The sequence below is a fragment of the Octopus bimaculoides genome, chromosome 25 (assembly GCF_046866305.1).
Source record: "Octopus bimaculoides isolate indiv1 chromosome 25, ASM4686630v1, whole genome shotgun sequence".
Classification (NCBI taxonomy): Eukaryota; Metazoa; Mollusca; class Cephalopoda; order Octopoda; family Octopodidae; genus Octopus; species Octopus bimaculoides.
Genome location: NC_142952.1, coordinates 12,921,037 through 12,948,777, shown reverse-complemented (window position 1 = coordinate 12,948,777; position 27,741 = coordinate 12,921,037). Strand labels below are relative to the sequence as shown.

Genomic DNA, 27,741 nt, shown 5'->3' with positions numbered 1-27,741 from the left:
AGTGACTTATCCAAGAGACATGCTTTAGCAAAAGCTAAGAGGTGCCTCACTCTCAAAGGTCTTTCAACATGTCAGACACCAACCTGGAATTCCTGAGTGTCCGTCTATTGCTAGATACTTGGTGAACCTACACAGAATTCATCCGTCCCTTTGACAGGTTTTGTTTTTAATCCTGCTGGGTTTTTAGGAACCTTCCTCACCAGGCAAGCTTTGTGTTGGGGGTGGATCTAGATTAGTCACCGACGACGGACCTGCAACAGGTTCTGCTGGATTCCATGTTACCAGTAACACTCATGAGAGTAACCTGACACAAGTACCTATGTACTTATACACGTCCGCAGGTACATACCTACACAAGTGCGTGAGTACTTGTGTACGTACATAATACATGCATAATACATACATAACGACAGACAGAGTTTAAATGTGCATTGTAATTGTAGATAAGCTGATAATGTAAACAGTTCTGTCTCATTCCATGTATGATTACATTTATATTAAATGAATGAAAAATAAGAAAAACGGGTCAAAGGACAAATTTTAGACGGTGAATTAGCAGAATCGGTAGAGAATTGGGTAATATGTCTTGCGGTATTTACTTAAGACCTTTTATTTTTTTATTTTAAATCCCACTGTGGTCAACTTAGTATTTCGTCTTTTGTGGAATTGACAGAAGAAGAAGAGAGTATCAGTCAAATTATTAGTGTTGGTTGCGCTAGTTCATCCAAGTGGATCATGAAATTATAATGAAAAATGATACAGAACAGCTTTATGAAAAGGAAAAAAAAACTGAGAAAAGGGAGAGAGGATCCAGATAAGAGTTGGCGGTGAAATGATAAAGTGGAGAAAGACTAAGCAAAATGAGATATTTACAAATGTACTCTATTTATTCAAGGGAGATAAATCTAAATGTCAATTTGTGACGAAGGTATATAAGTCACTGGAACAACAAACACTGTCGGTCTTCTCTCTTTTAATCTGAGCTGTTAGCGCAAACCATTGTAAATTAAAAGCAGTTTCTCTAACAATGTCAGACTCCAGTGAAGAAGATGAAAGCCAGCTTCCCAGTGGAGCTGAATGTAAAGAGAGATGTGATGAATTTGTCAAATTAACGGGGACTGACTCTGCTCTGGCTATGTTCTATTTGCAGAACTGTTCTTGGGATTTGCAGGTAAGTGGGGGGGTATATTATTATTATTATTATTATTATTATTATTGTTGTTGTTGTTGTTACTATGAGATATTTAAAACCACTTGTTTATTGCTGTGCTTTTGTCTTTAGAAGGAAATGTTAAGACGAACACTTTCTCTTTTGCTATTGTTGTTTAAAAAATACAACGGAAACCTCTAGCCATCTAACGAAGTTTGTTGTTCTGAACGCGCTACAAAGCACGTGCGTTATTTAAATGACCTGTCAGATAAAATGAAAATATAAAAAAGTACTTTGACTTGGGACTAAATTGGCAACCCCAAAATTAGCTATTTCTTAAATAATTGCACTGTTTAGAGAACTTTTTTTAGAGACTTGCAAGTGCATATCCTATCATAGTGAGATATTTAAACCCACTTGTTTGTTATTCCGCTGTTAGCTTAACCCATTAGTGCCCAATATGTCATACGGAAAACTTTACCAAAGAAAAATAATTCTAAAAATCTAACCGCTCTACCTTTCATTTCAAAACCTACACCAATAGGTTAATATCTAACAATTTCTCTAGCGATATTTGGCAACTTTGACCTTATAATTTCATTCAACATTTTGCTGCGAACTTTTCCTTCAGTAGTCATTCTTATCTGGTCGAGTGAATTTTATAGACCGTAAGTTTATGTTCTATATTTTTAGTGATATAGAATCCCAAATTTTAATTAAATTTTTAATTCAGCGACTTACGTCTTTTAATTTTAAATGATATTTCAACCAAAATTATTTTGGAAGTTTTAATTTATCAAGTGTTTTTCCCTTGAATATGATAAATCATACACTGGAAATCGGAGTGTTCATTTCGGAATATAGAATTCATATTTCACTTACAGTTGCATTTATTTATTTATTTTTTTGCTCTTTTTTTACTTTATTGTTTTACTGTTAAATATATTCAAGGGTCTATTACTTAACTGCAAAATGAATATATTTTTACATTTAGCTCTAAAAAGTTTATAATTGCATCGTTTCATTTTCAAAACAATTATGCTGAAGAGAAATCTTGATGTCGGGAGGGAAGCAGAAGAAATACTGAACATTATCGAAACAAGTGAGCATTCCGAATTATTCGTAGCTGAAATTCACGATGCACAAGAACTTGAATTTGTTTTGCATGCTCCAAATGATGGTCAAGATTCAGATAAAGATGATGCAGGCAGTGATTGCGAAGAGGCGTCAGCAAATCTTAGAGGTATTGGTCGTGGTATGCTTTCACAAAGCACAGAAATTCGATTGCGAAATCAAGATTATAAAGAGATCTTGGATATAGATAATGAGTTAATTGAACTTTCTGATAGTTTTCACGTTGAAAAAAAGTATAGAAGTGCTCCGAAAATTTCGCGTACATGGGCTCTTAAAGCATTAAAAAAAAGTTCCCAAACATTTCAGTACCAGGTAAACGAATTAGAACCTTCAGTTGTAAAGAACAAGAAAAAAATGAAGGTAAGCCTTGAGGAAATAATGGGACACATATGCAAAGAAACAGTTGAGTATGCATCTCAAAAAGAGATACACAATTTACTTTGTTGAAGATCTTTACAAATATCTTGGAATCCTTTTATTGTCAGAAGTATGTGTTGGGGAGTAGAAATAAATTTGAAAAGATTCACCAATAAATACACTTTAATAACGGCCTGACAATCGATCCTTGTGACACTGAAAAGTTAACAATGGATTGAGACATCTTGTGATTTCCTTGTTTTGAGAAGATTCGCCCAGCTAAATCAGACTATACACAGGCTTGTTCTTTACGTCTATACCCCCTACACACCTCCACACATACAATCTGTCCCTTCCCATCATCCCCCTCAACAACCCATCTTCCAATGCCCTCTTCCCTAACCCATGGGGAAAATGGCTGGCTGCATGCCATCCCTCCACTTTACCTCACATTCCTAACCACACACAATAAGCCTCAGTGCCCTCACATATCAACCATAGACCCCCAACCCCTTGAGCCACTCCTATCACTTGCTACAGTTACCTGTGCCCCCATCTCTAACCATCACACCCTTATGAAACATCACCCCTTCTATCCTCCCAACCCAATCTTCTGTACCACTTATACTCACCCACACCACCTTGTCTTACATCTCCACCATCAGCCCTCTCTCTCTCTCACTCACTTTGTCTGTCTATCTTCCTTTCTGGTTTTGTCTTTTTCTCTCCTTTCTTTTCCAACTGAGGTAGCCAAGTATCTCCTATAGCAAGACACTTATTTCTATCCCTCTATTGTACTTTTTCTTGACCAATACAAATCCACCTCCCTTAGTCAGGAGTTTTGTCTTAGTTTCTACGGTTGGATGCCCTTCCTAATGTCAACCACTTTACAGAGTGTTATGGGTGCTTTTTTTTTTTGTTGTTTTTTTTTTGCACCAGCACCAGTGTGGTCACTAAATAACTTCCTAGAAAAAGACAAAGTCCCTCCGACTAGGGAGGAGTCCTATTGAAGGAAGTGCCAATTGATGACAGATTAAAAGAATATGTAAAGGGTAGAGATTAATGTGTTGCTGTTGAAAACATACTCTCCTCCAGTTGGAGGAGAATGAGAGAGATGATGGTGGGGATGTCATACCCTCAAAGTAGAGTAAGGGGTGGGTGAATAGAGGATTGGACTGGGTAAATGGGTAGAAAAGACAGGGAAAGTTTTATAATGTGAGGAGAGATGGTTATCTGTGAATCCCAGCCCCTCACTGGTTTTCTCCCCATGTTCTTTTTCTCTCTTCCATTCATCGATGACACAGCAAAATTTTTTCACTCAGCATTTGCTATTCATTTACATTACATACCCCTACCAACACAGTTGCATGGCTCAGTGATTTAGAACGTCACTCTTACAATTGTGAGGTTGTGTTGTGTTCTTGAGCAAGACACTTTATTTCACATTGCTCCAGTTCACTCAGCTGTATCAACCTTTGCCTTTCCCTTGGATAACCTTGGTAACTTGGAGTGGGGAGGCTGATATGCATGGGTGACTGCTGGTCTTCCATAAACAACCTTGCTCGGACTTGTCCCTTGGAGGGGAACTTTCTAGATGCAATCCATTTGTCATTCATGACTAAAGGGGGTCTTTTACTAACACAGACTCCTCTTCTGCATAAATTTGTAGCATGTGACTTTGGGGTAAGAAGTTTGCTTCCCAAACACAGGGTTCAGTCCTACAGTGAGTCGATTTCAAAACTGAAAGAATCCTGTTGTGTGTGTGTGGGGGGGGGGGGTATATATACAAAAGAACACCAAATGGGGTTTGCTACATGTTGATTTGCCTAGATTCCATTGAATCCTATATATCTTATCTATCTATCAATCAATTGATCATAAAGACCCTCTTTGGTCATGAATGATCTAGAAAGTTCTCCTCTGAGACACAAGTCTGGGCAAGGTTGTTTACGAAAGACCAGCAGTTGCCCATGCATACCAGTATGGAAGCCAGTCAAGGCGGTGCTGGCATCGGCCATGTTCAGATGGTGCTTTTTATGTGCCACCGGCATGGGGATCACAGCTGCAATTTCCATTTGATTTTGAGGTTGATGTACTTAACTCAATAGGTCTCCCCAAGCATAGCATGTCGCCCTACAATCCAAGGTACTTTTGAGTGGGCTGTTTATGTGACACTGGTATAGGTTACAGCTGTGGACTCACTTTATTTGCCGGGTCTTCTCAGTCACAGCATACCTCCAGAGGTCTCAGTCTTTCATCATTGCCTCTGTGAGGCCCAACATTCAAAGGTCATGCTTTACCACCTCATCCCATGTCTTCCTGGGTCTCCCTCTATCCCGGATTCCTTCAACTGTTTGGGAGTGGCACTTCTTCACACAGCTCTCCTCATCCATCCGTAGTACATGACCATATCAATGCAAACGTCTCTCTTGCACGCCACATCTGATACTTCTTATGTCCAACATTTCTCTCGGGCGCATTTATATATATATATATATATATATATATATATATATATATATATATATATATATATATATATATATATATATATATATGTATATATATATATATGTGTGTGTGTGCAAGTGAGTGGAGAAATGAAAGAAAGTGTCACTCAACACATTGGTTGGAGTTATATTCTTTAATAACATTTTGGTTCGGCTTCACATAACTTCAAGCTTTGTGGGTTCACCAAATGAACCCAACTAGGTTCCACAGACTGTGCATCAAACTGTTATTAAATAAAATGTGTGTGTCTTTGATTTTGTCCCCTGCATCTGCTTCATGATTTGTGCTGGTTTGTTTACATCCAGTGACTCAGTAGTTCAGCAATAACCATCCAACAGAATAAGTATCCAGGCTTAAAAAAAAGAAAAAGGAAAAAAATGAATCTGAGTTTGGCCTCAAGGCAGTGCCCCACCATAGGGACTTTCCAGGGACTGAAACAAGTTAAAGATAGATAAATACCGTTATTGCTCCATCTACTAATTTGGCTCAGTTGTGCCCCAGATGTCACGTAGGCTCACATAATAAGTCATTTCAGTATGAACAGTCTTAACAGATCTTTTTTTACCCTGTCCATTTCTGTTTGGCTGCTTTGCATTTCTTTCAGCCATTTTACAGTCTACAATTTTTTTCTTTGTATTTTTTTAATGAAGAATCAGTTTTCACCTTTTACTTGTTTCAGTCATTGGATGTAGCCATGCCGGGGCACTGCCTTGAAGGGTTTAGTCAAATGAATATCAACCCTAGTACGTAGTTTGTTTGTTGTTGTTTTTTTTAAAAATCTGATCTGTTTTTTTGTATCAGTCTCGTTTACTGACTTGTTAAATTAGGAGGACATGAACAAACCAATTGTCAAGTAGTGGGGCTGCCAGACACAAATACACACACACATACATAAATACACACATACACAAATACACACACATACACAATTACACACACATACACAAATGCACACACATACACAAATGCACACACATATACAAATATGTGTGTATGTATATATAGGCACAGATGTGGCTGTGTGGTAAGAAGCTTGCTTCCCGACCATATGGTTTTAGGTTCAGTCCTGCTGCATGGCACCTTCAGCAAGTGTCTTCTATGATAGCCTCTGAACATAAAGTTGGACAAGATGCCACTAAGCATTTTGCTGGGCATGTTAATGATTCTGCCAGCTCACTGATTTTCATTTCAGAAATATTATAATTAGATATTATAACAGTGCATCTATATGTCTGGACAACAGCTGATGGTACTACTACTACTACTATGACTAAGTGTTGCTACTGTTTGTTTAACAGTTAAACGGCAGAGGGTAGTAATACAAAACTACAGCAGTTGTTGCTCAAATACCTAATAAACCAGGTGTCTTGTATGTAAAGCAATGTTTAAATATGTAGTCTGTTCTCTTAAATATAAACATCTGGTATTAATATTTATGTATCAATATTTACCAATTTTGAGGCAGCGAGCTGGCAGAACAGTTAGCGCATTGGGAAAAATGCTTAGCAGCATTTTGTTGGTCCTTGTGTTTTGAGTTCAAATGCCGCCAGGTTAGACTTTGCCTTTCATCCTTTCAAGGTTGATAAAATAAGTACTAGTTGAGCACTGGAGTCGATCTAATTGACTTAGCCTCTCTCTCAAAATTGCTGGCGTTGTGCCAGAATTTGAAATCAGCTTTTACCAATCTTAAAGCAGCAAGCTGGCAAAATCATTAGCACACCGGGCAAAATGCTTAGCGGCATTTTGTCTGTCTTTATGCTCTGAGTTCAAATTCCTCCAAGATCAACTTTGCTTTTCAGATTCAATAAAATAAGTTGCAATTGAGCACTGGGATTGATCTGATCAGCTTACCCCCTTCCTCCAATTTGCTGGCCTTGTGCTGAAATTTGAAATCAATATTTATTAATTATTTTTACATATATATTATAGTTGCATATGGATGAAGTCCTGGGAACTAAGTGGACTGCTTATTAGGGAAGAGAGTCTCACTGAAACTAAAAGGAAGGGTGCATATTGCGTGTGTGAATATTGTTAGGGTTTGGGGGATGGATAATGAACGTGGAACAGCAGAGGAGACTAGAAAGGGGAGATGAGAAAAGTTCATTGTATGAGCAGCAATATCACTAAGAGAGGAAAACAATGAATCCACAAGAAAGTAATAATAACAGAGCTAGAGATAGATATAAAGAGAACGTGGATGAATTGGCTGAGTCATGTTCTGAGGACGGCATTGGAGGTGGTGGGGCTGATAAAGACACAGTTCATGATGTTCTAGAACTAATCTTTGAAATTTCAGTCACAAGATATTTGCATGATTAATTCAAAACAATGTGAATAGACAAGCATGGCATTTGATAAAGTAATCTCAATCTGTTAAACCAGTGGTTCTTAACCTTTTTACTTCCATGCTTCCTCCTAGCTGAGAATACTGAGTGATGTGAGTTGTTTCGTCACACTGGATGACAAAAAACAGGAGAATCTCTTGATTGAGAATTTGATCTTTGGTGTCTTGAGACAAGTCATCAATCCTTTCCTTGACTGTATTGTTTGATAGTGAAATCTGGGAAAGCTTGTTTGCACTATCTTTCCCCAGAATGAGTTCTGCTGCACGGAGTAGACTTGGTTTTATGAGAGACTTTCCGATGTTATGACTCTTCTTACTCTTTGTAATCATCATGGCAATCTCATAGGAATCCTCAACAACCATTGAAGTTTGTTGCCTAAATGCCCCACTACCGTCCAACTTAGCTTGCTTCAAGGAATGTCTTTTTCTTTCAAAGAATGCCTTGGGCTTGTCTGCAAGAGCAGGATGTGTTGTCCTCAAGTGGAGTTCCAAACATGAGGGTTGCATTCTATTATTGCTCAAAGTTTTGTAACTTATCACACTGGGAGACTTCTGTGTCACCCTTTTAGAGGGACACAAATCTAAATCAAACATATTTGTCAAGATACTTCTGTTTCTTTATACTCATGGATTATTTGATGTGCAGTTGACAACACAAATATGCTAACAAAAGATAAGGCACGTGTCAAGGCCCAAGTTAAAATGCTTGGAGTAAAAAGTTCTGAAAAAATTAAAACAAAAAAATTTGGAATTAAAATTATACGAAAAATTTGTACAATAGAATATTGTATTTATTTGTATGAAAAAATTTTTAAAATCTTTTCTTCACAAAAGAAAAGATTTTGCATAGCTTTCAGTTTTACCTAGTACTTTCTGTAATATTTAAATCTGAATTTTAGTTTAACATTTGGTTTTATATTATAATTTTTTTCCTTAGAAAAAATTTACTATATTTTTAACAAACATTTAACATTAAAAATTTGGGTTTTATTGTTAAAGTTTTTTATTTTTCCAATCTGTGTTTTAATTTTTTTTGAGACTTTATTAAATTGAGCAATAGTAGAACTCACTACATACTTTTTGTTTTATTTCCTATTTTTAAATATATCATACTTTTCATTTTCCTAAAATTTTAAAATTGTTTTCAATTTTTAAAATTAAGTTAATATTTCTTAGTATGTTACTATAATGATTTGATAATGTTTCAGCACGTCTCTTAATTTTTACGAATCACATTATTTGATGTATATGAAAACTGGATCAAACTGGTTTGTAATTTCTTAACTGCAAAAGGTGTTTGTCTTTACAAGATAATGATATCTAAGCTTTATACCAGTGATTCTTAACCCGAGTCTTGTTGTAATGAAGAAAATTACAAAATAAAGACAAATGTTAAAGCTACAATTCAGAATTAGTGAGGGTTTTAAGGTATATGGGGGGTGGGGGTCAATAAGTACAGAAAATGGTAAGCGGTGCTAAGATAGTGGAATAAAAAAAACTAAAGGTATAAGGCAATACTTTTGCATTTTTTCATAAACTTCTCATTATTTGCCAATGCTCTCATCTAGAGAATAACAAATATGATTAGAGAAATTCCTGCTTTTTCTCAAGGGCTTGCACCCCACTTGGAAATTACTGACACCCACTTCCAGGTTAAGAACCAGTGTGCTAAAGTGTAAAGAATTATCTAGTTGTTTTATATTAATTTGCTTGGTTTGTATATTCGAGTGTTGGTTGAAAAGTTCATAGGCTGACTATGAAAGAGTGATGCTAGAGCTGTGATATCTTCCATGCAATAATTTCAACACTTTTTATTAATAAATGCATTGTTTCTTTTTGGGTAAACTGACATTTCACTGTTCAAAGAAGGCTTCAAATGTAACTATGAAAATGGACAAATGTAACTCTTGGACGGATCGGCGGGGAAAGAAGACCCTGTTGAGCTTGTAACTAATGTAACTATGAAAATGGACAAAATTTGGCATTGTGGTGTATTCAAGTTCCTGCAGAAAAAAGGTTTAGCCCTCCAATGACATTCATGTTGACATGGTTGCTACATTAGGGGATGACGCTCCTGCTTAATCAACTGTGCAGAAGTAGGCAGCTGAATTTAAGAGAAGAAGGGAGAGTTTTGAAAATGACCCGTTGTTTGGGTGTCCTTCATCTGCCAGCACACAGGAAAACATCGATTGTGTTCTCCACATGGTGATGGATGACGAGCAAGTGGCTATAAATCAAATAGCCAATGCTATTAGCACATCTCATAAGAGAGTTGAGAATATTCTGCACAATGAACTTGGCATGACAAAAGTTACTGCTCAGTCAGTGTCGTGTCTTCTGACACCTGATCACATCATGGGAAAATCTGACATAGTTTGAGGCAGATCCAGCTGGTATCCTTCAATGTTTCCTATACCAAGATGAGTGTTGGGTGTATCACTTTGAGCCAGCGACAAAGAGACAATCCATGCAGTGGAAACACCCCTCCTCACCTGCTCCAAAGAAAGTCAAGGTTGTTTCATCTACTGGGAAGGTGATGGCCTCAGTTTTTTGGCACACAAAAGGAAATGTGTTAACTATTTTCAAAAGGACCACATTATCAATGGAGAGTACTATACCAGCTTGCCGAAGCAGTTACGAAGGACTATCAAGACAAAAATGCTCGAGACAACTTATGAAAGGGGGTTTTGCTTCATTAACACAATGCTCCAGATTACAAATCCATTGGTTTCAATGGCTGCTGTGCATGACTGTGGTTTTTAAACTGGTTGATCACTCTCCTTACTCTCCAGGTTTTGTCCCATCTGTCTATCATTGTGTTCTCCAACATGAGAAAACACTTGGCTGGGAACCAGTATTACAGTGGTGATAACGTTGTATCTGCTGTTGATGACTTTATTGACCAACAAGATGAAAGCTTCTTCCACCAATGGGATCTAAATGTTGCAACACCGATAGAAGAAGTGTGTGAACTGCAAAGGGGACTGTTTTGAAAATTAAACTTCGTTTGGTCACATTCCATGAGAGAATCTTGGGCAGCCTATGAACTTTTCAGCCGACCTTTGTGTGTGTGTGTGTGTGTGTGTGTGTGTGTCAGCATCATCACTCTTGTCATTTTGCATCCATCTTACATGTTGCAGTGAGTTGGATAATTTAACATGGATCCAATAACTCAGAGGGCTTTGTCATGCTCCAGTGCCTCAGTTTTGGCATTTCTTTCATGGCATCAGCACTAATGAGGTGCTGTTATAACTTGCAAGACTAAAGGGATGGAAGAAAGGTCTGATGCTCCCAAATGAGGACAAGAGGCCAAAGTATGATGAGAGTAACAGTATATATACACTGCAGGGCGCATAGCTCAGTGGTTAGGGTGTCAAGCTCACAATCATGTAGTGAGTTCAATTCCCAGACCAAGCTGTGTTGTGCTCTTGTGGTGATATCCTGACACCCCTGTGAGATAGCAAGTCAACTGTCCTAAACCATATAAAGGTGCATGCGCACTGTCAGTGAAGACAGTTTTTGATTTATATTTGTATTGTTATAACCTTGTTATAAGTCCATGTTATTAAGTGGCATATCCAGTGAGTTTAAAGGACATAAGTGTCGACGAGACACAACAGTTCTTGAGCAAGACACTTTATTTCACGTTGCTCCAGTTCACTCAGCTGTAGAAATGAGTTGCGCAATCACTGGTGCCAAGCTGTATTGGCCCCTTTACCTTTCCCTTGGATAACACTGGTGGCATGAAGAGGGGAGGCTGGTATGGGTGACTGCCAGTCTTCCATAAACAACCTTGCCCGGATTTGTGCCTCAAAGGGTTACTTTCTAGGTGCAATCCCATAGTCATTCATGACCGAAGAGGGTCTTTACCCTTACCCTTTATAAACTGCAGGGACAAATGAATGGAGAAAGGGATTGAGGTCAGCTGTAAAGGATAAAAGGTGTGAGAGAGAGTGGTAAGAGTAATGAGCATCCAGTGCTATGCCCTATAAGGGTGAATATGGGTGGAAGGTGTGAAGGAAGGGAACATGCAAGAGAGAAATAGGTGAGGAATGCAAAACAGAATAATTTTAGAGGCGGGTTTGTGAAGATAGATCAGAGGGGGGGGGGGGGGGATTAGAGAGTGTGAGGAGGTGGAGAAGCTTTAGTAAGAGTATAATGAGAGAAGAGAGAGGTGGATGAAGGGGGGGCTGGATAAATGCATCAAGAGCAGTAAGCAGAAGAGGAGATTTGTGGGATAAAGAATATTTCTTGAAAAGTAGGTAAAAGTTGGCAACGGGAAGAGCACCTGGCTGTAAAATTCTACCTCAAATATATCCTTATCGAATCCATGCTAGCTTGGCAAAGTGAATGTTAAACTAACATGAATGATAGGTGCAGGTGTAGCTAGGTGGTAAGAAGTTTGCTTTCCAACCACATTGTTCTGGGTTCAGTTCCATTATGTGGCACCTTGGGCAAGTGTCTTCTGCTATAGCACCAGGCCAGCCAAAGCCTTGTGAGTGGATTTGGTAGACGGAAACTGAAAGAAGCCCATTGTGTACTTGCAGGCGTTTGTGTCATGTTTGTCCCTCACTACTGCTTGACAACCAATGTTGGTTTACTTGCATCCCCATAACTTTGTGATTTGGCAAAAGAGACCAATAGAAGAAATACCAGGCTTTAAAAAATAAGGAATTGGATCAGTTCGTTTGACTAAACCCTTTGAGGTGGTGCCACAACATGACCACAGTGCAAAAACTGAAACAAGTAAAAGCTATGTGGTAAGAAGCTTGCTTCCTAACCACATGGTTCCTGGTTCAGTCCCATTGCATGGCCAAGTAAAAAAGCAAAAAATGACATGTACATACACAACCACATATACATTATGCATTTTACTTATTTAAAAATGTTTTCAAATGTTCAAATAATTTAATGGAGGTGGTTCCTGTTGTAAATAAAATGAAATTTCAAGATAATCCTATACACCATTCTATCAACTTTAAAATTTCTAATTCTAAATGTTTCATTACACTGTACAACTTTTTTTTTCTTTATCTTTCATCAGTAAGTGCTATTTCTTATTTGCTTCTATCCAGAAATCAAAGGAAATCACTACTATATCCTTCAAACTTTGCTTTTGTGACCTGGACATCAGTATTTTGAAGCTGACCTATTTCCCATTACATTTCAGACAGATTCAGTGCTGAGTTGCTGAAGCAGAAATATCATTATAGCAAATATTCTGCTCAATATCACAGATTTGCTTGTCAGGTGCTTGACCTTAACCACTTAAACATGTCCCTTGGTGGCTGACAATATGTGTGTCTCTGATCACGAGCAGGGGTAGTAGGGAAGTAACATAGCCATGTGTTGAGAGGAATTCTTTGGGGTTAAAATAAATGTAACAGAAGCAAAGTTTGATGGAAATATTAACTATTTTTCATGCTTTCTGGGAGTTAGCAGATAGGAAACAGTTGCTATCCAACAACAAAAATCATGTTACAATTTATAATTATTAATGCTTTCATCTTTCTCCGTAGTGTGCAGTAAACTTTTACTTTGAAAAAAATGGAGGTGAGAATACAAATAAGAACAGCACCAGTGATAGTAAAGAAACACCCAAAAATACACCAAAACACCCTCAAGAAAACAATGCAATTAATTCTTCTAAAAAGAAAAGGAAACGAGTTTCATTAGAGCCTCAAGGTTTGCTGTAAGTGTTAACAATTTGAATAACTTGCTGTTGAAAAAAATTCCATTTTGTTTTCACTTTCATCATCATTTAATGCCTGCTTTTCGTGCCGGCATGAGTTGGACAATTTTGACATGGGGCTTGGCTTCACATCTTGCCCTGCTATTTGACATCATCATATCTTGACGCAAAATGAAACTGTGACCTGTTCACTGACAAAACTTCACAAAAGTGATGCAGCACAAAGTTTTGTCAGTGAACAGGTTGCAGCTTCAAAGTGACGGTGGGGGTAAAAATTTAGATTACAATTTATTTTGTTGTTTTTCATCTACCAATGGACCACGTGGGTGTTACTTCAGCATCATCATTCCATGAAATGTGTTTAATTTGAGAAAAATATTGGAAAAACATCAATACATGTGATAGTGAAAAGGGAAAATGTAACGCTTATATTTACAATGCTTACCTTACTCTCACCCCTAGTGGAGGCAAAAATTTTAACATGTTTGAATGATGATTGGTTAAAAGCAAGAACAACTGTTGTGACATATTTGTTATCAAACGATCATGGAAACCTTCCTTTCAGGTGTTGAATAACATCTCTCCTTCCCATGTTCCCTCCCACGTCCCTTTCCCAGTTTTCAGAGTTGGGACTGTAAATGTAGGCACATTGAAATATAGGTTTAACGAGATTGCAGAGATGCTTGAATGGAGGTGTGTTGCTGTATGTTGCATCCAAGAGGCAAGGTGGAGAGGAGCTTCAGCCAGATTCCTCACACGCAAGACACATGGGTATAAAATCTTCTGGGAAGGTAACAGTGACGGAGTAGGTGGTGTGGGCATACTTCTTGCAGATAAATGGGTGGATAAAGTCATAGAGGTAGTCAGAGTGTGTGATAGTGCTTAAAATCAGGCTAGTCTTGCAGAATAGTATAGCTACAATTATATCTGCCTACCAAATGAACAGAAGGACCACTTTTCTGTGATGCAAATAACCTTTCGATCTACAAGACCAACTTCAGCACACCAGCCAGCCACCTGATAAGCTATCATCAGGTGACTATTCTAGCCAAATGGATTTCATTCTCACCAGTCAGTGGGATGCATGGTTGCTCTTAAATACAAAGACCCTCCCTGGTGAAGAATGTACCCCCCCCCCCCCCCCCAGCATAGACTAGTCATTAGTGACTTCAGTCTCCTGGCCAGAAGGATGCCAAGAAGCAGACCAATCTGGAAAAGAAGGATTTGGAAGCTTAAGGACCCTTTATGTGGTCAGAGATTTAGGGACATCCTAATAGAGAAATTCAATGAGAGGGAGGAGGAGCTACAAACTTTTGACATAGAGGGCAACTGGGAATTCCTGCGAGACAGTTTGCTGAGTGCCACAGACCAAATCTGTTGCTGGTGCCAAGTCCCTTCCAGACCTGGGGTAATGATAGAGTGGAACAATACTGTAGACAGGACTATTAGAGCAAAGAAACCGGCCTGGAAGAGTGGGGGCAACGGTAAACTACCAGATATCCAGAAAGGAAGCTAGGAGTCGGGTATAACTAGCCAGGGGGGAAGCAGAAAAGAAGTAGTTTGCCAATGTTCAGTGACATAAGGATCAAAGACTTGAAGTATTTCAGATTGCTAGACAGTGTTTGAAAGAAAATTGTGATGTCATAAAAGAGAAATGTGTCTACATGGATGATGGTACACTTGTATTTAATGATTCTACAAAGAAAGAGGCTTAGAAATGCCATTATGAAAGACCGCTGAACATGGAGAATGAATGGGAGAAGGAGAGTGCCAAATGTTGACCCAGTTGAGGGACCAGCTATCTGGATTGACAGTATCTTGGTAGATAAAGTAATTAAGAATATGAAGACAGGGAAAGCACCAGGCCCATCAGGAATTACTGCTGAGATGCTTAAAATACCTGGTGGTTTGGATTATGGTCTAGTCACCCATATTGTAAATCAGGTGATTCATGAAGGAGTCATACATAATGACTGGTGTAGCAGCACCATAATCAACTGCTACAAAGGTAAAGGTGATGCCTTAGATAGAAATAATTACAGAGGTATCAAACTGTTGGATCAAACCCGGGTGAAAGTTATGGAGAGGGTCATAGACCAACTAATTAGGGTGAGAGTTAGTCTAGGTGAGATGCAGCTGGATTTTGTGCCAGGTAGAAACACCACTAATGCTATATTTCTGGTAAGGCAGCTGCAGGAGAAATGCCTAGCCAACGATAAACCTCTGAACTTGGCTTTTGTTTACTTGGAGGAAGCTTTTGACAGGGTCCCCAATCCCTTATCTGGTGGTCGGTGCAGAAACTTGGGATAGACAAGTGGTTAGTGAGAGCCATACAAGCCTTGTACAAGGACACTACCAGTAAAGTGAGGGTGGGCAACAAGTACAGCGAAGAATTCAGGATACAAGTAGGGGTTCACCAAGGATTGGTGCTCAGCCCCCTCTTGTTCATGGTCCTCCAGGTAATAACAGAGGAATTGAAGACAGGCTGCCCCTGGGAGCTCCTCTGTGCTAATGACTTTGCTCACATAGCTGAATCACTGCCTAAACTAGAGAAGTTTCAAGTATGGAAGAATGGTCTAGAATCAAAGGGCCTTAGAGATAACCTAGCAAAAACTAAAGTCTTAGTAAGTAGGAAGGAAGACAAATCACAAATCCCTTCAGGTAGATGCCCCTGCTCAATCTGTAGAAAAGGTGTAGGTAGAATCTCCATAAGATTCACCCAGTGTTAGCTTTGGACACATAAAAGGTGCAGCAACATCAGAGGAAGGTTAACAGGGAAGCTAGCTTTTGTATGTGGAAGATGCACTGGTACAATAAATGCTGAAAATGTGCAGAAAATAGACTCCATCAATTGTTATGGATGCAAGCTATAGGTAGTAGATAGCTTTTGTTATCTAGGTGACCAAGTTAGTAGTGGAGGTTGATGCTCCAAGAGCATAGCTATGAGAATAAGATTAGGCTGGGTAAAGTTCAGAGAGCTCCTATCCCTGCTGGCAACAAGGGGCCTCTCTCTCTCTCTCTCTCTCTCTCTCTCTCGGTGAAAGGTAGATTGTTTGATGCCTGTGTTTGATCAGCTGTGCTGCATGGCAGTGAAACATGGGCTATGACTGGTGACATGCTGTGCTTGAGAGGACCCGTCAAGCCAAGTACACTTGGCCATGCTGTGGTATGAAGTTCAAGTAGGTATTATTTCACTTGTTTCGGTCATTTGACTGCAGCCATGCTGGAGCACCGCATTCAGTCAAACAAATCAACCCCAGCAATAATTATTCTTTGTAAGCCTATTACTTATTCCATCAGTCTCTTTGCTGAACTGCCAAGTTACTTTGTTTGCAATTCATTGATTGCTGCACAGCATCAACTTATGCAAGTTTGGTGCATAGTTTATTTTCCAGTAAAGTGCTAATGTGCACCAAACCTGCATATACTGGAGATATGCAGCATTGAATTATTGACAGAAATTCAACTAGAAATAATAGCTTGCTTTATTTATATTTGAGTTACCTCCCTTTATGCCAGTGGCAACTTGGGCGTTTTTCCCCATCATATTGACGAAATTATATTCTTATTTCAGTCATTTGACTGTGGCAATGCTGTAGCACCACTTGAACGGTTTTAGTCGAACAAATCGACCCCAGGACTTTTTAAGCCTAGTGCTTATTCCATGTGTCTTTAGCCAAACTGCTAAGTTACAGGGATCACAACACACCTATACTGGGTGTCAAACGATGATGGTGGAGACAAAAACACACACACACACATACATCTACAACAGGCTTCTTTCGGTTTCTGTCTACCAAATCCATTCACGAGGTTTTGGTCAGCCTAAGGCTATAGTTTAAGACACTTGCCCAAGGTGCCATGCAGTGGGACTGAACCCAGAACCATGTAGTTGGGAAGTGAGCTTCTTACCTCATAGCCACCTGACAAATTACCAGGATTGATGTTCTTTTATTCTGAGTTGTTGACAGTAACATCACTGTTTGTGGTTAAGCTGCAACTGATGATGTTTGTTGACATTTCCTGTCAGTAAACGGTGCACTACTTCTGTGCTTTCGAATTCTTCTGGAATAAAAACCCTTTACTTAAAGAAAGAAAACAGATAATGGTTCGTAACAGGAAGTGCATTTGATCATCAAAATCCTTCCTCAATTTCCTGACAGCTGAGCCATTGCTGACTTAAAAAACCAGATGGATTAAATGAAAGAACAAACATATGTATATAATATGTATGTGTATCTATCTATTTAGCTAGCTATCTATATAACATTATCATCATTTAAAGTCCATTGTCCATGCTGGCGTGGAGGTGGAGTTTCGTCTCTGAAAACCTTCTACTATTCGGCTCCCTACTTTCTTATCACTGTTTCAACATTATCATAATTCCTTTTTTTTTTTTTTTTTTTTTTTTTTTTTTGATGTATCCTCAATCCAGACAAAATGCTGCAATTAGTGAAGATAAACGTATTCGTCTCCTGTCTTGGAACATTGATGGTTTAGACACCAATAATCTGAAGAGAAGAACCAAAGCTGTATGTCAAGTCATTGCCAAGTAATTTTCTTTTTTTAATCATTTTTTTGATGGGTTGGCAGAATGTGTTTCAGATAGGTTTTTCTGTGTTAAACTTTTCAAAAGCCACATTTTTGTTGAAATGCATTGCCTTTATTTCGATTAATTTTTCAAAATAATGAATGTAATGACATAACTTTATTTTCTTTTTTAGCTTGTTTCAGTCATTTGACTGCGGTCATGCTTGGGCACCGCCTTGAAGAATTTTAGTCAAACAAATCAACCCGAGATCTTTTTTAAGCCTAACACTTATTGTATCAGTCTATTTTGCTGAACTACTAAGTTACAGGGACATGAACACACCAACAGTTGTCAAGTGGTAGTGGGAGAGACATACATGGATATGTGGGTGTGTGTATATATATTACAACAAGCTTCTTTCAGTTTCCATCTACCAAATCCACTCACAAGGCTTTAGTCAGCCTGAGGCTATAGTTGCCCAAGGTGCCACACAGTGGGACTGAATCCAGAACCATGTGGTTGGGAAGCAAGCTTCTTACCACACAACCACACTTGCGTCTGTCATTATTAAGCTGAAATTAACATGAAATTTTGATGGGAGGTTATAATTTAGACCACTTTAAGATAGGAAGTTTGTATCTCAGACCCAGAGGCAGACTCAGGTGAGTTGGTATCAAAATGGTTTACATAAATTGAGGGTTTCTGTAAATAGTAAATGCTGTCGCCTTCCTGGCACTTGTGCCGCAGCTTCGCGTCCCTGGTACTTGTGCCAATGACACGTGAAAAGTCAGTCGAGCGAGATCGTTGCCAGTGTCCCTGGACTGGCTCCTGTGTAGGTGGCACGTAAAAGCACCCACTACACTCTCGGAGTGGTTGGCGTTGTGAAGGGCATCCAGCTGTAGAAACTCTGCCAAATCAGATTGGAGCCTGGTGTAGCCATCTGGTTCGCCAGTCCTCAGTCAAATAGTTCAACCCATGCTAGCATGGAAAGCGGACGTTAAACGATGATGATGATGTATATGAATTGTTTGAATAAGATGGTTTTACAATTGGTTGTCTTAAGCACCATGTCTACTCCTCGGTCTTGCATTGAATAGAATTCTTCTAACACATGTGCCTGTGTTAAACTGAACAGACTGTACTCTTTTAATATAGAAATACTATAGGCTGTGAGCTGGCAGAATCGTTAGCATGCCAGGCAAAATGCTTAGCAGCATTTCATCTGTCTCTATGTTCTGAGCTCAAATTCCAAGGTCGGCTTTGTTTTCATCCTTTCGGGGTCAGTAAAATAAGTACTAGTTGGATACTGGGGTTGATGTAATCAACTACTACCCTCTCCTCAAAATTGCTGGCCTTGTTCCAAATTAAAGGATTATAGTGTTTTCTATAAGATATTTAAAACCTTCAGAGCAAAACTAATGGGGTTTTTTTTTTCTTTTTGTAAATGACCAAAAAGTCATGGCTTGGGTCTGTCTTTATTTTGGTAATTCTTTTACTTGCTTCAATCATTTGACTGCGGCCATGCTGCAGCTGTGCCTAAGAGTTTTTAGTTGAAGAAATCAACCCCCAAGACTTATTCTTTGTAAGCCTAGTACTTATTCTGTCAGTCTCTTTTGCTGGACCGCTAAGTTATGGGGACGTAAACACACCAACACCGGTTGTCAAGCAATGGCAGGGGAACAAACACAAATACACATAGATACACACGACGGGCTTCTTTCTGTTTCCATGGTGCCACACAGTGGGACTGAACCTGGAACCATGTGGTTGAGAAGCAAGCATCTTACCATACCGCCATTGCTTGTGTAAGGAATCTATTTGGTGATTTTTTAATTATATTTGTTTTGCATAATTCATAAGATTCAGGTATTTATAATATAAAATTTATAATGGTTGCTGTCATATTTTTTTCAGTGAGAACCCACATGTCATTTTCCTACAGGAAGTTGTGCCAGAATCTCTTGTAGTTTTGAAGAAATATTGTCCTGATTACCGAGTTTCTGCTTCCAGTGATGTTGGCTATTTCACTGTCACGTTATTGAAGGAGTCTGAAGTAAGAACCGAAACTGAAGAAGTCTTCCCATTTTTCTCCAGTGTCATGAGTCGGTGTCTATTATTGACAGAGGTAAGCTAATTAGTGTCTCGTATCTTTTACTTGTTTCAGTTATTAGACTGTAGCCATGCCTTGAAGAATCTTTAGTTGGACAAATTGACCCCAGTACTTTTTTCTGAAGTCTGGTACTTATCTCATTGGTCTCTTTTGCCAAACCACTAAGTTACAGGGATATAAACACACCAACACCACTTGTCAAGTGGTGGTGGGACACACACATATATATGACAGGCTTCTTTCAGTTTCTATCTCTATCTATCCAATCCATTCACAAGGCTTCGGTTGACCTAGTGCTATAGTAGAAGACATTTGTCCAAGGTGCCATGCAGTGAGACTGAACCTGGAGCCATGTGGTTGGGAAGCAAGCTTCTTACCACACAGTGATCATTGCTCCTTTTCTCTTTTTCCTTCCTCTCTAAATAGCATCCTCATTGTGGTGGTTCGAAATTTAAATGTAACAGTCAAAATATTGTCCCACTTTACCAAAATGTATTCTAACAGACTTCTCTGTTGTCCGTTATCTTTGTTCAGTGCATAATTAAAGATGTTCCTGTCTTGTTAATCAACACTCACCTGGAGAGTATGGCTGGCCATGCCAACGAGAGACAACGTCAGCTAAACATTGGTTTCAAGAAAGTTCTGGAAACTGACAAGAAAAGGACAGTGATATTTGGCGGGGATCTGAACCTACGAGAGAAAGAGGTATTTGTTTGCTTTTTAATTCTATTTTATTTCGTCAATAAAATATATATACCGTAAATCCTCGAGTATAGTCCACCCTTAAGTATAATATGCAGGGGATTTTTAGGGGGCTTTACCTCTGAAAAACCTAAACCTTGTGTATAATACGCACCCTTTCTCGAACTTGAGTCAAGGAGGTCTATATAACGTCCTTGGTTTGTAAACATATCTCATTCCAGGGAGAAAAACTAGAGGTAGTCGATAGCTTCCGCTATCTGGGCGACCAAGTTAGTAGTGGGGGTGGGTGCGCTGAAAGTGTAGCTGCTAGAATAAGAATAGCCTGGGCAAAGTTTAGAGAGCTCTTACCCCTGCTGGCGACAAAGGGACTCTCACTCAGAGTAAAAGGCAGACTGTATGACGCATGCGTACGAACAGCCATGCTACATGGCAGTGAAACATGGGCTGTAACTGCTGCGGACATACGTAAGCTCGCAAGGAATGAAGCCAGTATGCTCCGTTGGATGTGTAATGTCAATGTGAATACCCGTCAGAGTGTAAGTATCTTGAGAGAAAAGCTGAACATTAGAAGCATCAGTTGTGGTGTGCAAGAGAGACGATTGCGCTGGTATGGACATGTGGTGAGAATGGATGAGGATAGCTGCGTGAAAAAGTGCCACACCCTAACAGTTGAGGGAACCCGTGGAAGAGGTAGGCCCAGGAAGACCTGGGCTGAGGTGGTGAGGCAAGACCTTCGTACATTGGGCCTCACCGAGGCGATGACTACTGACCGAGACCTTTGGAAATGTGCTGTGCATGAGAAGACCCGGCAAGCCAAGTAAGATCGTTGCCAGTGCCCCTGGACTGGCTCTTGTGCGGGTGGCACATGAAATGCACCATTTTGAGCGTGGCCGTTGCCAGTACCGCCTGACTGGCTCCCGTAGGATTTTCGAGCGAGATCGTTGCCAGTGCCCCTGGACTGGCTTGTGCGGGTGGCACATAAAAGACACCATTTCGAGCGTGGCCGTTTTCGTGCGGGTGACACGTAAAAGCACCCACTACACTCTCTGAGTGGTTGGCGTTAGGAAGGGCATCCAGCTGTAGAAACTCTGCCAAATTAGACTGGAGCCTGGTGTTGCCATCCGGTTTCACCAGTCCTCAGTCAAATCGTCCAACCCATGCTAGCATGGAAAGCGGACGTTAAACGATGATGATGATGATGATGATATGCAAGTTTCATTCAAAAAATTTTTAATTGACATAATGGTAATATGTACTGGTCAGTACAAGTCCAGTATTGGTCAGGAAACCCTATAATATTTCATTTAGGCATAGCGATATTAATAACCTGGTGTTAAAACTCAATGTACATATGCTTTCAGAACAAAGCATCAGTCAAATACAGAACAGCACTAAGAAATTAGAATAACAAAAGAATAAACAGTTAGGTTATGAACTTCATTAGCTTACAGCTGTTTCTGCTACAAGATGAATGCACTGCATCTTTTATATTTTTATATATACATATATATATATATATATATATATATATAGGGGTTGGACAAAATAATGGAAACACATAGCATCATAATTTTGGAATAGCTATAAAATCGTCAAAAGCTTGTTTATTTTGATGTTTTTTTATTATTAGTGTTGCTAAAATTGCTGTTTCTTTTCAGATATCATCAGAAAAAAGGTAATTAAAATTCATTAAAATGACAAATCTAATGGACTTTCAAAGAGGTCAAATTGTTGGTGCTCATATGGCAGGCGCTAGCATAACAAAAACAGCTGAAATGTTTGGTGTATCAAGAAGTACTGTCTTGAAAGTAATGACAGCCTTTGAGAAAGAGGGGAATACCTCCTCATTGAAACAAAACTCTGGAAAAAAACCAAAACTTTCAGATAGGGACCGTCAGACTCTTACGCGAATTGTTAGAAAGGATCACAAAAGTACAGCTCCCATAATTACTGCAGAGCTTACTGACCACCTTGAGAACCCAGTTTCCACAAAAGCTATTTGCTGGGAGCTGCACAAAGCCAGGTTTCCCGGGTGGGCTGCAATCAGAAAACCACTACTTTCAAAAACAGACAAGAATGGAGTAAAAACCTACAGAATTGGTCCCTAGAGCAATGGAAGAATGTTATTTTCTCAAACAAGTTCCTTTACTTTATTTCTGACTATCAGCTGAGTATACATGTAGAGGCAGCCAAAAGAAGCATTTGATCTAGACTGCCTTCTTCCAAATGTTAAACATGGAGGAGGATCTGTGATTATCTGGGGGGCTATATCTTGGAAATCTGCCGGCCCAATGTTTTCCCTTCATGGCAGAATTAATAGTCAAGTCTATCTAAATGTTTTATCTGATCAAATTCATTCTGTGGTTGCAGAACTGTTTCCAGAGGGAAATGCAATCTTTCAGGATGAGAATGCACCAATTCACACAGCTAAAGTTGTTACTGAATGGCACGAGGAACATTCTAGTGGAGTTGAACATCTTATCTGGCCACCAAAGTCCCCAGATCTCAATATTACTGAACATTTATGGTGCATTTTAGAAAAGCAAGTAAGGAGTCGATATCCTCCACCATCATCACTACAAGAACTGGAGACTGTTTTAGCTGAAGAATGGACAAAACTTCCTTTGGAAACAATTCAAACTTTGTACAAGTCCATACCTCATAGGATTCAAGCTGTAATTACTGCCAAAGGCAGTCCTACCCCGTATTAAAATAAATTTGTTTGAAATTTTAAGGTGTTTCCATTATTTTGTCCAACCCCTGTATATATATATATATATATATATATATAATTATTACAAATTAAAAGGGTAAAGGATTATCAATTTATTAATTAATAAATCAATTAACAATTAATAATTTTTACCAAGCCCATCGGTATGAAAGCACCATTATTGGTGGAAAACTTATTTAAAAGCTCATATATATTTATAAACATAATTAACGGATCAGCAAATATTTGCTTCACCATATACCGAAGTTCAGAAATAGCAGCTAAAAAAGCTGAGAATCCCACAGATAGCATCACTTGTAACTCACAAAGGCAAAAACAAGAAGAAAAAAACAATGAAAAACTAACCATTCCGAAAGTTAACAGTAGATGCGTTTCTGGATTATGATTGATACTCAATTTCCGTCATCAATACTGTATTCCAGCAGTAAATTTGACTATGCTAGCAAACTGTGCAAGCATGAACGAGTAACATTCTACACCGACACAGATCTGAAAGCATAACCGAATCCACCTCGGTCAGCCAGTCTAACTGTCCTTAGCTGCTATTTCTGAACTTCGGTATATGGTGAAGCAAATATTTGCTGATCCCTTAATTATGTTTATATATATATATATATATATATATATATATACACACACACATACACCTTTATGTATTTGTTTTGCATGTTTCTTGATGTAAAATCATGTGTTGAAACAAATATTGTTATGCTTGTGGGTGGTCATATTTTGCCAATTAAACACACACACTATATAGTTGGTCTTCACTTCAGCTTTATTATTGTTGTTATTAAGGCGGTGAGCTGACAGAATCGTAAGCATGCTGGGTGAAATGTTTAGCAGTATTTCGCTTGTCTTTACGTTCTGAGTTCAAATTGTGCTGAGGTCGACTTTACCTTTCATCCTTTCAGGGTTGATAAATTAAGTATCAGTGAAACACTGGGGTTGATATAATAAACTTATCTCCTCCCCACAAAATTTCAGGACTTGTGCCTATTGTAGAAAGGATTATTATTATTATTTTAGTTTCTTTGTCAAAGTTCTTTCATCGTACATTTAGTGATCTCTTCAACACTCTCATGTCTCACATGTCTTCTCTTGTTCTGCTTATTCTATTTCATATATATTATTCTTCTCTAAATTTATATAATTTATTTCTCTTTCTATGCAGTTGGTGAATGTGGGAGGAATTCCAAACCAAGTGACTGATGTTTGGGAGGCAACAGGGAAACGTCCAGAGGCAAAGTTCACGTGGGATACTCAGCGGAATGATAACAAAGGCTTTGAGGGCAAATTTAAGCCGAGGTGCCGGTTTGATCGCATCTATATGCGTAATTCTCAGCCAAAGGGTTTGAAGCCTGTATACTTTGAACTTGTTGGTCTTGAACGCATTCCAAAATGTCATCGGTTTGCTAGTGATCACTGGGGATTATTGGTACATATAAACATTGAGGCCTGAATGCAGTGAGGGATAGGTGGGGTGGTGGTGGTGGTAAATGTGAGTGAAGATAAGTGGCCTTGAATAGTAAGTGAATGGGTGCTGAGTGAGAGCTATGATGTGGAGTAGTGGTGAGTGGAAACTTAGATGATTGTTCTTGAGTTGAAGGGTCAGGATAGTAGAGATGGGTTGTGGTAGTGAGTAGGAGGTGTTAGGATGAGTGGAAGTTGAAACGAGTGGCAAATGAGTAGGAGCTAGAATGATAGTTTTGAGTATGAGCTATGATGAGTGGAAGCTGGGGTGAGTATTCTGTAGTGATGGAGAGTGGTGTGAGAGAACTGAGGTGATGGTGCTGCATGAGAACTAGGTTGAAAAATGGGAAAGACCACACTTGAAATAATTTCTGTTGCATTATCTTCATTAAATGATTTTCTTTTTTTCTACTTTTTTAGTCATTTGTATTTAATCCTTTTCAGATTGTTAGATCATTTGTTTTAATTGTTTCTTGAAAACAGTACTTCTGAAAGTGAGTAGTAACTGCCTTCTGGAGAACACTGGAAAATTTTACATGATTACTGAGGATAAAGGAGTGATAGGTGTTGGGAGCAGGGCGACTACACATGCACCTGTATAGGTTTTGTCTTCCATTTGAACTCTTTTACTCTTTTACTTGTTTCAGTCATTTGACTGCGGCCATGCTGGAGCACCGCCTTTAGTTGAGCAAATCAACCCCAGGACTTATTCTTTGTAAGCCTAGTACTTATTCTATCGGTCTCTTTTGCCAAACCGCTAAGTTACAGGGACGTAAACACACCAGCATCAGTTGTCAAGCGATGTTGGGGGGACAAACACAGACACACAAACACACATATATACATATACATATATACGACGGGCTTCTTTCAGTTTCCGTCTACCAAATCCAGTCTCAAGGCTTTGGTCGGCCCGAGGCTATAGTAGAAGACACCTGCCCAAGGTGCCACACAGTGGCACTGAACCCAGAACCATGTGGTTGGTAAGCAAGCTACTTACCACACAGCCACTCCTATTAACTTTAAAATGAATTAAAATGTAATATTATGATATTACACTTAAATGGAGAATGGCTGTTAAATGATGATGAAATCCTCTTGCAAAACTTCAATTGGCCCGGGGGCTTTAGTAGAAGACATTTGCCTTAGGTGCCATGCAGTGGGATTGAACCCAAAATGATGTGGTTGGGAAGCAATCTTCTTACCACACATCCATGCCTTTGCCTACAATGCTTTGCAGCATTCATTCCAGTTTTTATCACTCTGCATTCAAATCCTGTCATGGTCAGTTTTACCTTTCATCTCTTTGGGGTTGATAAATACTAGGGCCAATTCTTTTTCTCCGGATAGAAATCAGCTGTGGAGAGGAATGGGCTCTGCCGCCCTTTAACATCTCAATCAGCTATGCAAGGCCTGAATATTCTACCTGTTTTATGTTCAGCCAGCCAGATCCGGCTTCTCATCATTTAAGGTAGAGGGAAGTTATGGAAGAGGAAAACCCTAGAAGACATGGGACAAAGTATTGAAGGCCAAGCCCAAAACACTGAGCATTATGAAGACCCACCTATCCTGACAGAATTAAGATCCTAAATTTAAGGTGGCAAGCTGGCAGAAATGTTAGCATGCCGGGCGAAATGCTTAGTGGTATTTCGTCTGCCTCTACGTTCTGAGTTCAAATTCCGCCGAGGTCGACTTTGCCTTTCATCCTTTCGGGGTCAATTAAATAAGTACCCGTTACGCACTGGGGTTGATATAGACTTAATCCGTTTGTCTGTCCTTGTTTGTCCCCTCTGTGTGTAGCCCCTTGTAGGCAGTAAAGAAATAAAAATTAAGATCCTAAAACCAAGGTGCCACATGAAAAGCATTGATATCAGTGCTGGTTCCATGTAAAAAGTACCCAGTACACTCTGTGAAGTGGTTGGTGTTAGGAAGGACATCCAGCTGTAGAAACTAAGCCAAAACAGACTATGGAACTTGGTGCAAACCCTGGCTTTGCCAGTTCCCATCATCAAGCCATTCAACCCATGCTAGCATGGAAAATGGGTGTTAAATGTTGATGATAACATCATCAAAATTGTTGCAGCTATGATATCATGCATGATTAATTCAAAACAGTGTGAATAAATAAGCTCTGCATTTGACTGTGATCTGAATGCTAAAGGTTTAAAATGATCAAGTCATACTATGATCATAACGGTACCCTTACTAGTTCATCAGAAGTTGAAGGGGCCAAGGCAAGTGGAGTTGTTTTGATGAGGAAAGAAACTAACATCTAAAGCGCTTACCCTTTGTATGAAAGTGAGAAAGAGATGTTAAGAAGTGAAATGTTGTAACTTGGGTTGCTGACAAAATGATAATAGTCAAAACAATATCATTTCCTCTCTCGCTTTTCTTCCTACTCACAGTAATTGGATGTATCGAATTTTATAGATTCTCAGACAAAATAAAGCAACAACACCATTTCTTTTCTTCATCCTCAAAGAATGTCAAGGACCTTGAATGTTAGGTAATTCACTGAACACAGTAATGTTGTGGTCATTTCCCTTGCCAACAAATCTTCCGTTGGATTTGTGCCTTTGAAGATATCTGGAATAGTAGAACACTATCTTGGAGATGAGCTTAAGGTTAGTGACAGGAAAAGCATCTGACTATAAGACAATGCTTTGATATATTTATTTAATCCATGCTAGCAGGTAAAATGGACATCAAAAGAATGATAAATGAAATATTCAATATATTCAAACTGGCCACATCCAATCTCTCACACCAAACCTACAATGTCATTCTAAAAATAGACAAACACTTCATTAAAATTTTGAAGCTACAAGATAATGTGTGATTAATTCAAAACAATGAAAATAAATAAGCATTACATTGGACAGAATAAATAATTTGAATACTAAAGAGTTAAACTTATTTGATATTCCATACATTCTCTTTTTCATTAATTGCTGCTGACGCAAACCTTCGTTAGTTTCCTTGAATTCCAAATTTTGCTGTATTTTC

The 27,741-nt window shown here is 38.9% G+C and overlaps 1 protein-coding gene across 1 annotated transcript; it reads left to right on the top strand.

Annotated features, from left to right (window-relative positions):
- Window positions 1–408: 408 nt before the first annotated feature.
- LOC106871667 (tyrosyl-DNA phosphodiesterase 2) lies at window positions 409–25,146 on the top strand. Its single transcript, XM_014918252.3, has 6 exons — window positions 409–1,171; window positions 13,016–13,188; window positions 17,624–17,740; window positions 19,634–19,844; window positions 20,364–20,534; window positions 24,437–25,146. Exons 1-6 carry the CDS (start codon window positions 1,028–1,030, stop codon window positions 24,722–24,724), a joined length of 1,104 nt encoding a protein of 367 aa, XP_014773738.1. The 5' UTR covers window positions 409–1,027; the 3' UTR covers window positions 24,725–25,146.
- The last annotated feature ends 2,595 nt before the right edge of the window (window positions 25,147–27,741 follow it).

What these genes read in the sequence shown, in the direction of transcription:
- LOC106871667 (XM_014918252.3), top strand. Translation starts at nt 1,028, where the DNA reads ATGTCAGACTCCAGTGAAGAAGATGAAAGCCAGCTTCCCAGTGGAGCT. An exon ending in GTATGTCAAGTCATTGCCAA is followed by an intron (nt 17,741 to 19,633) that starts GTAATTTTCTTT and finishes TATTTTTTTCAG; the next exon opens with TGAGAACCCACATGTCATTT. An exon ending in TGAACCTACGAGAGAAAGAG is followed by an intron (nt 20,535 to 24,436) that starts GTATTTGTTTGC and finishes CTTTCTATGCAG; the next exon opens with TTGGTGAATGTGGGAGGAAT.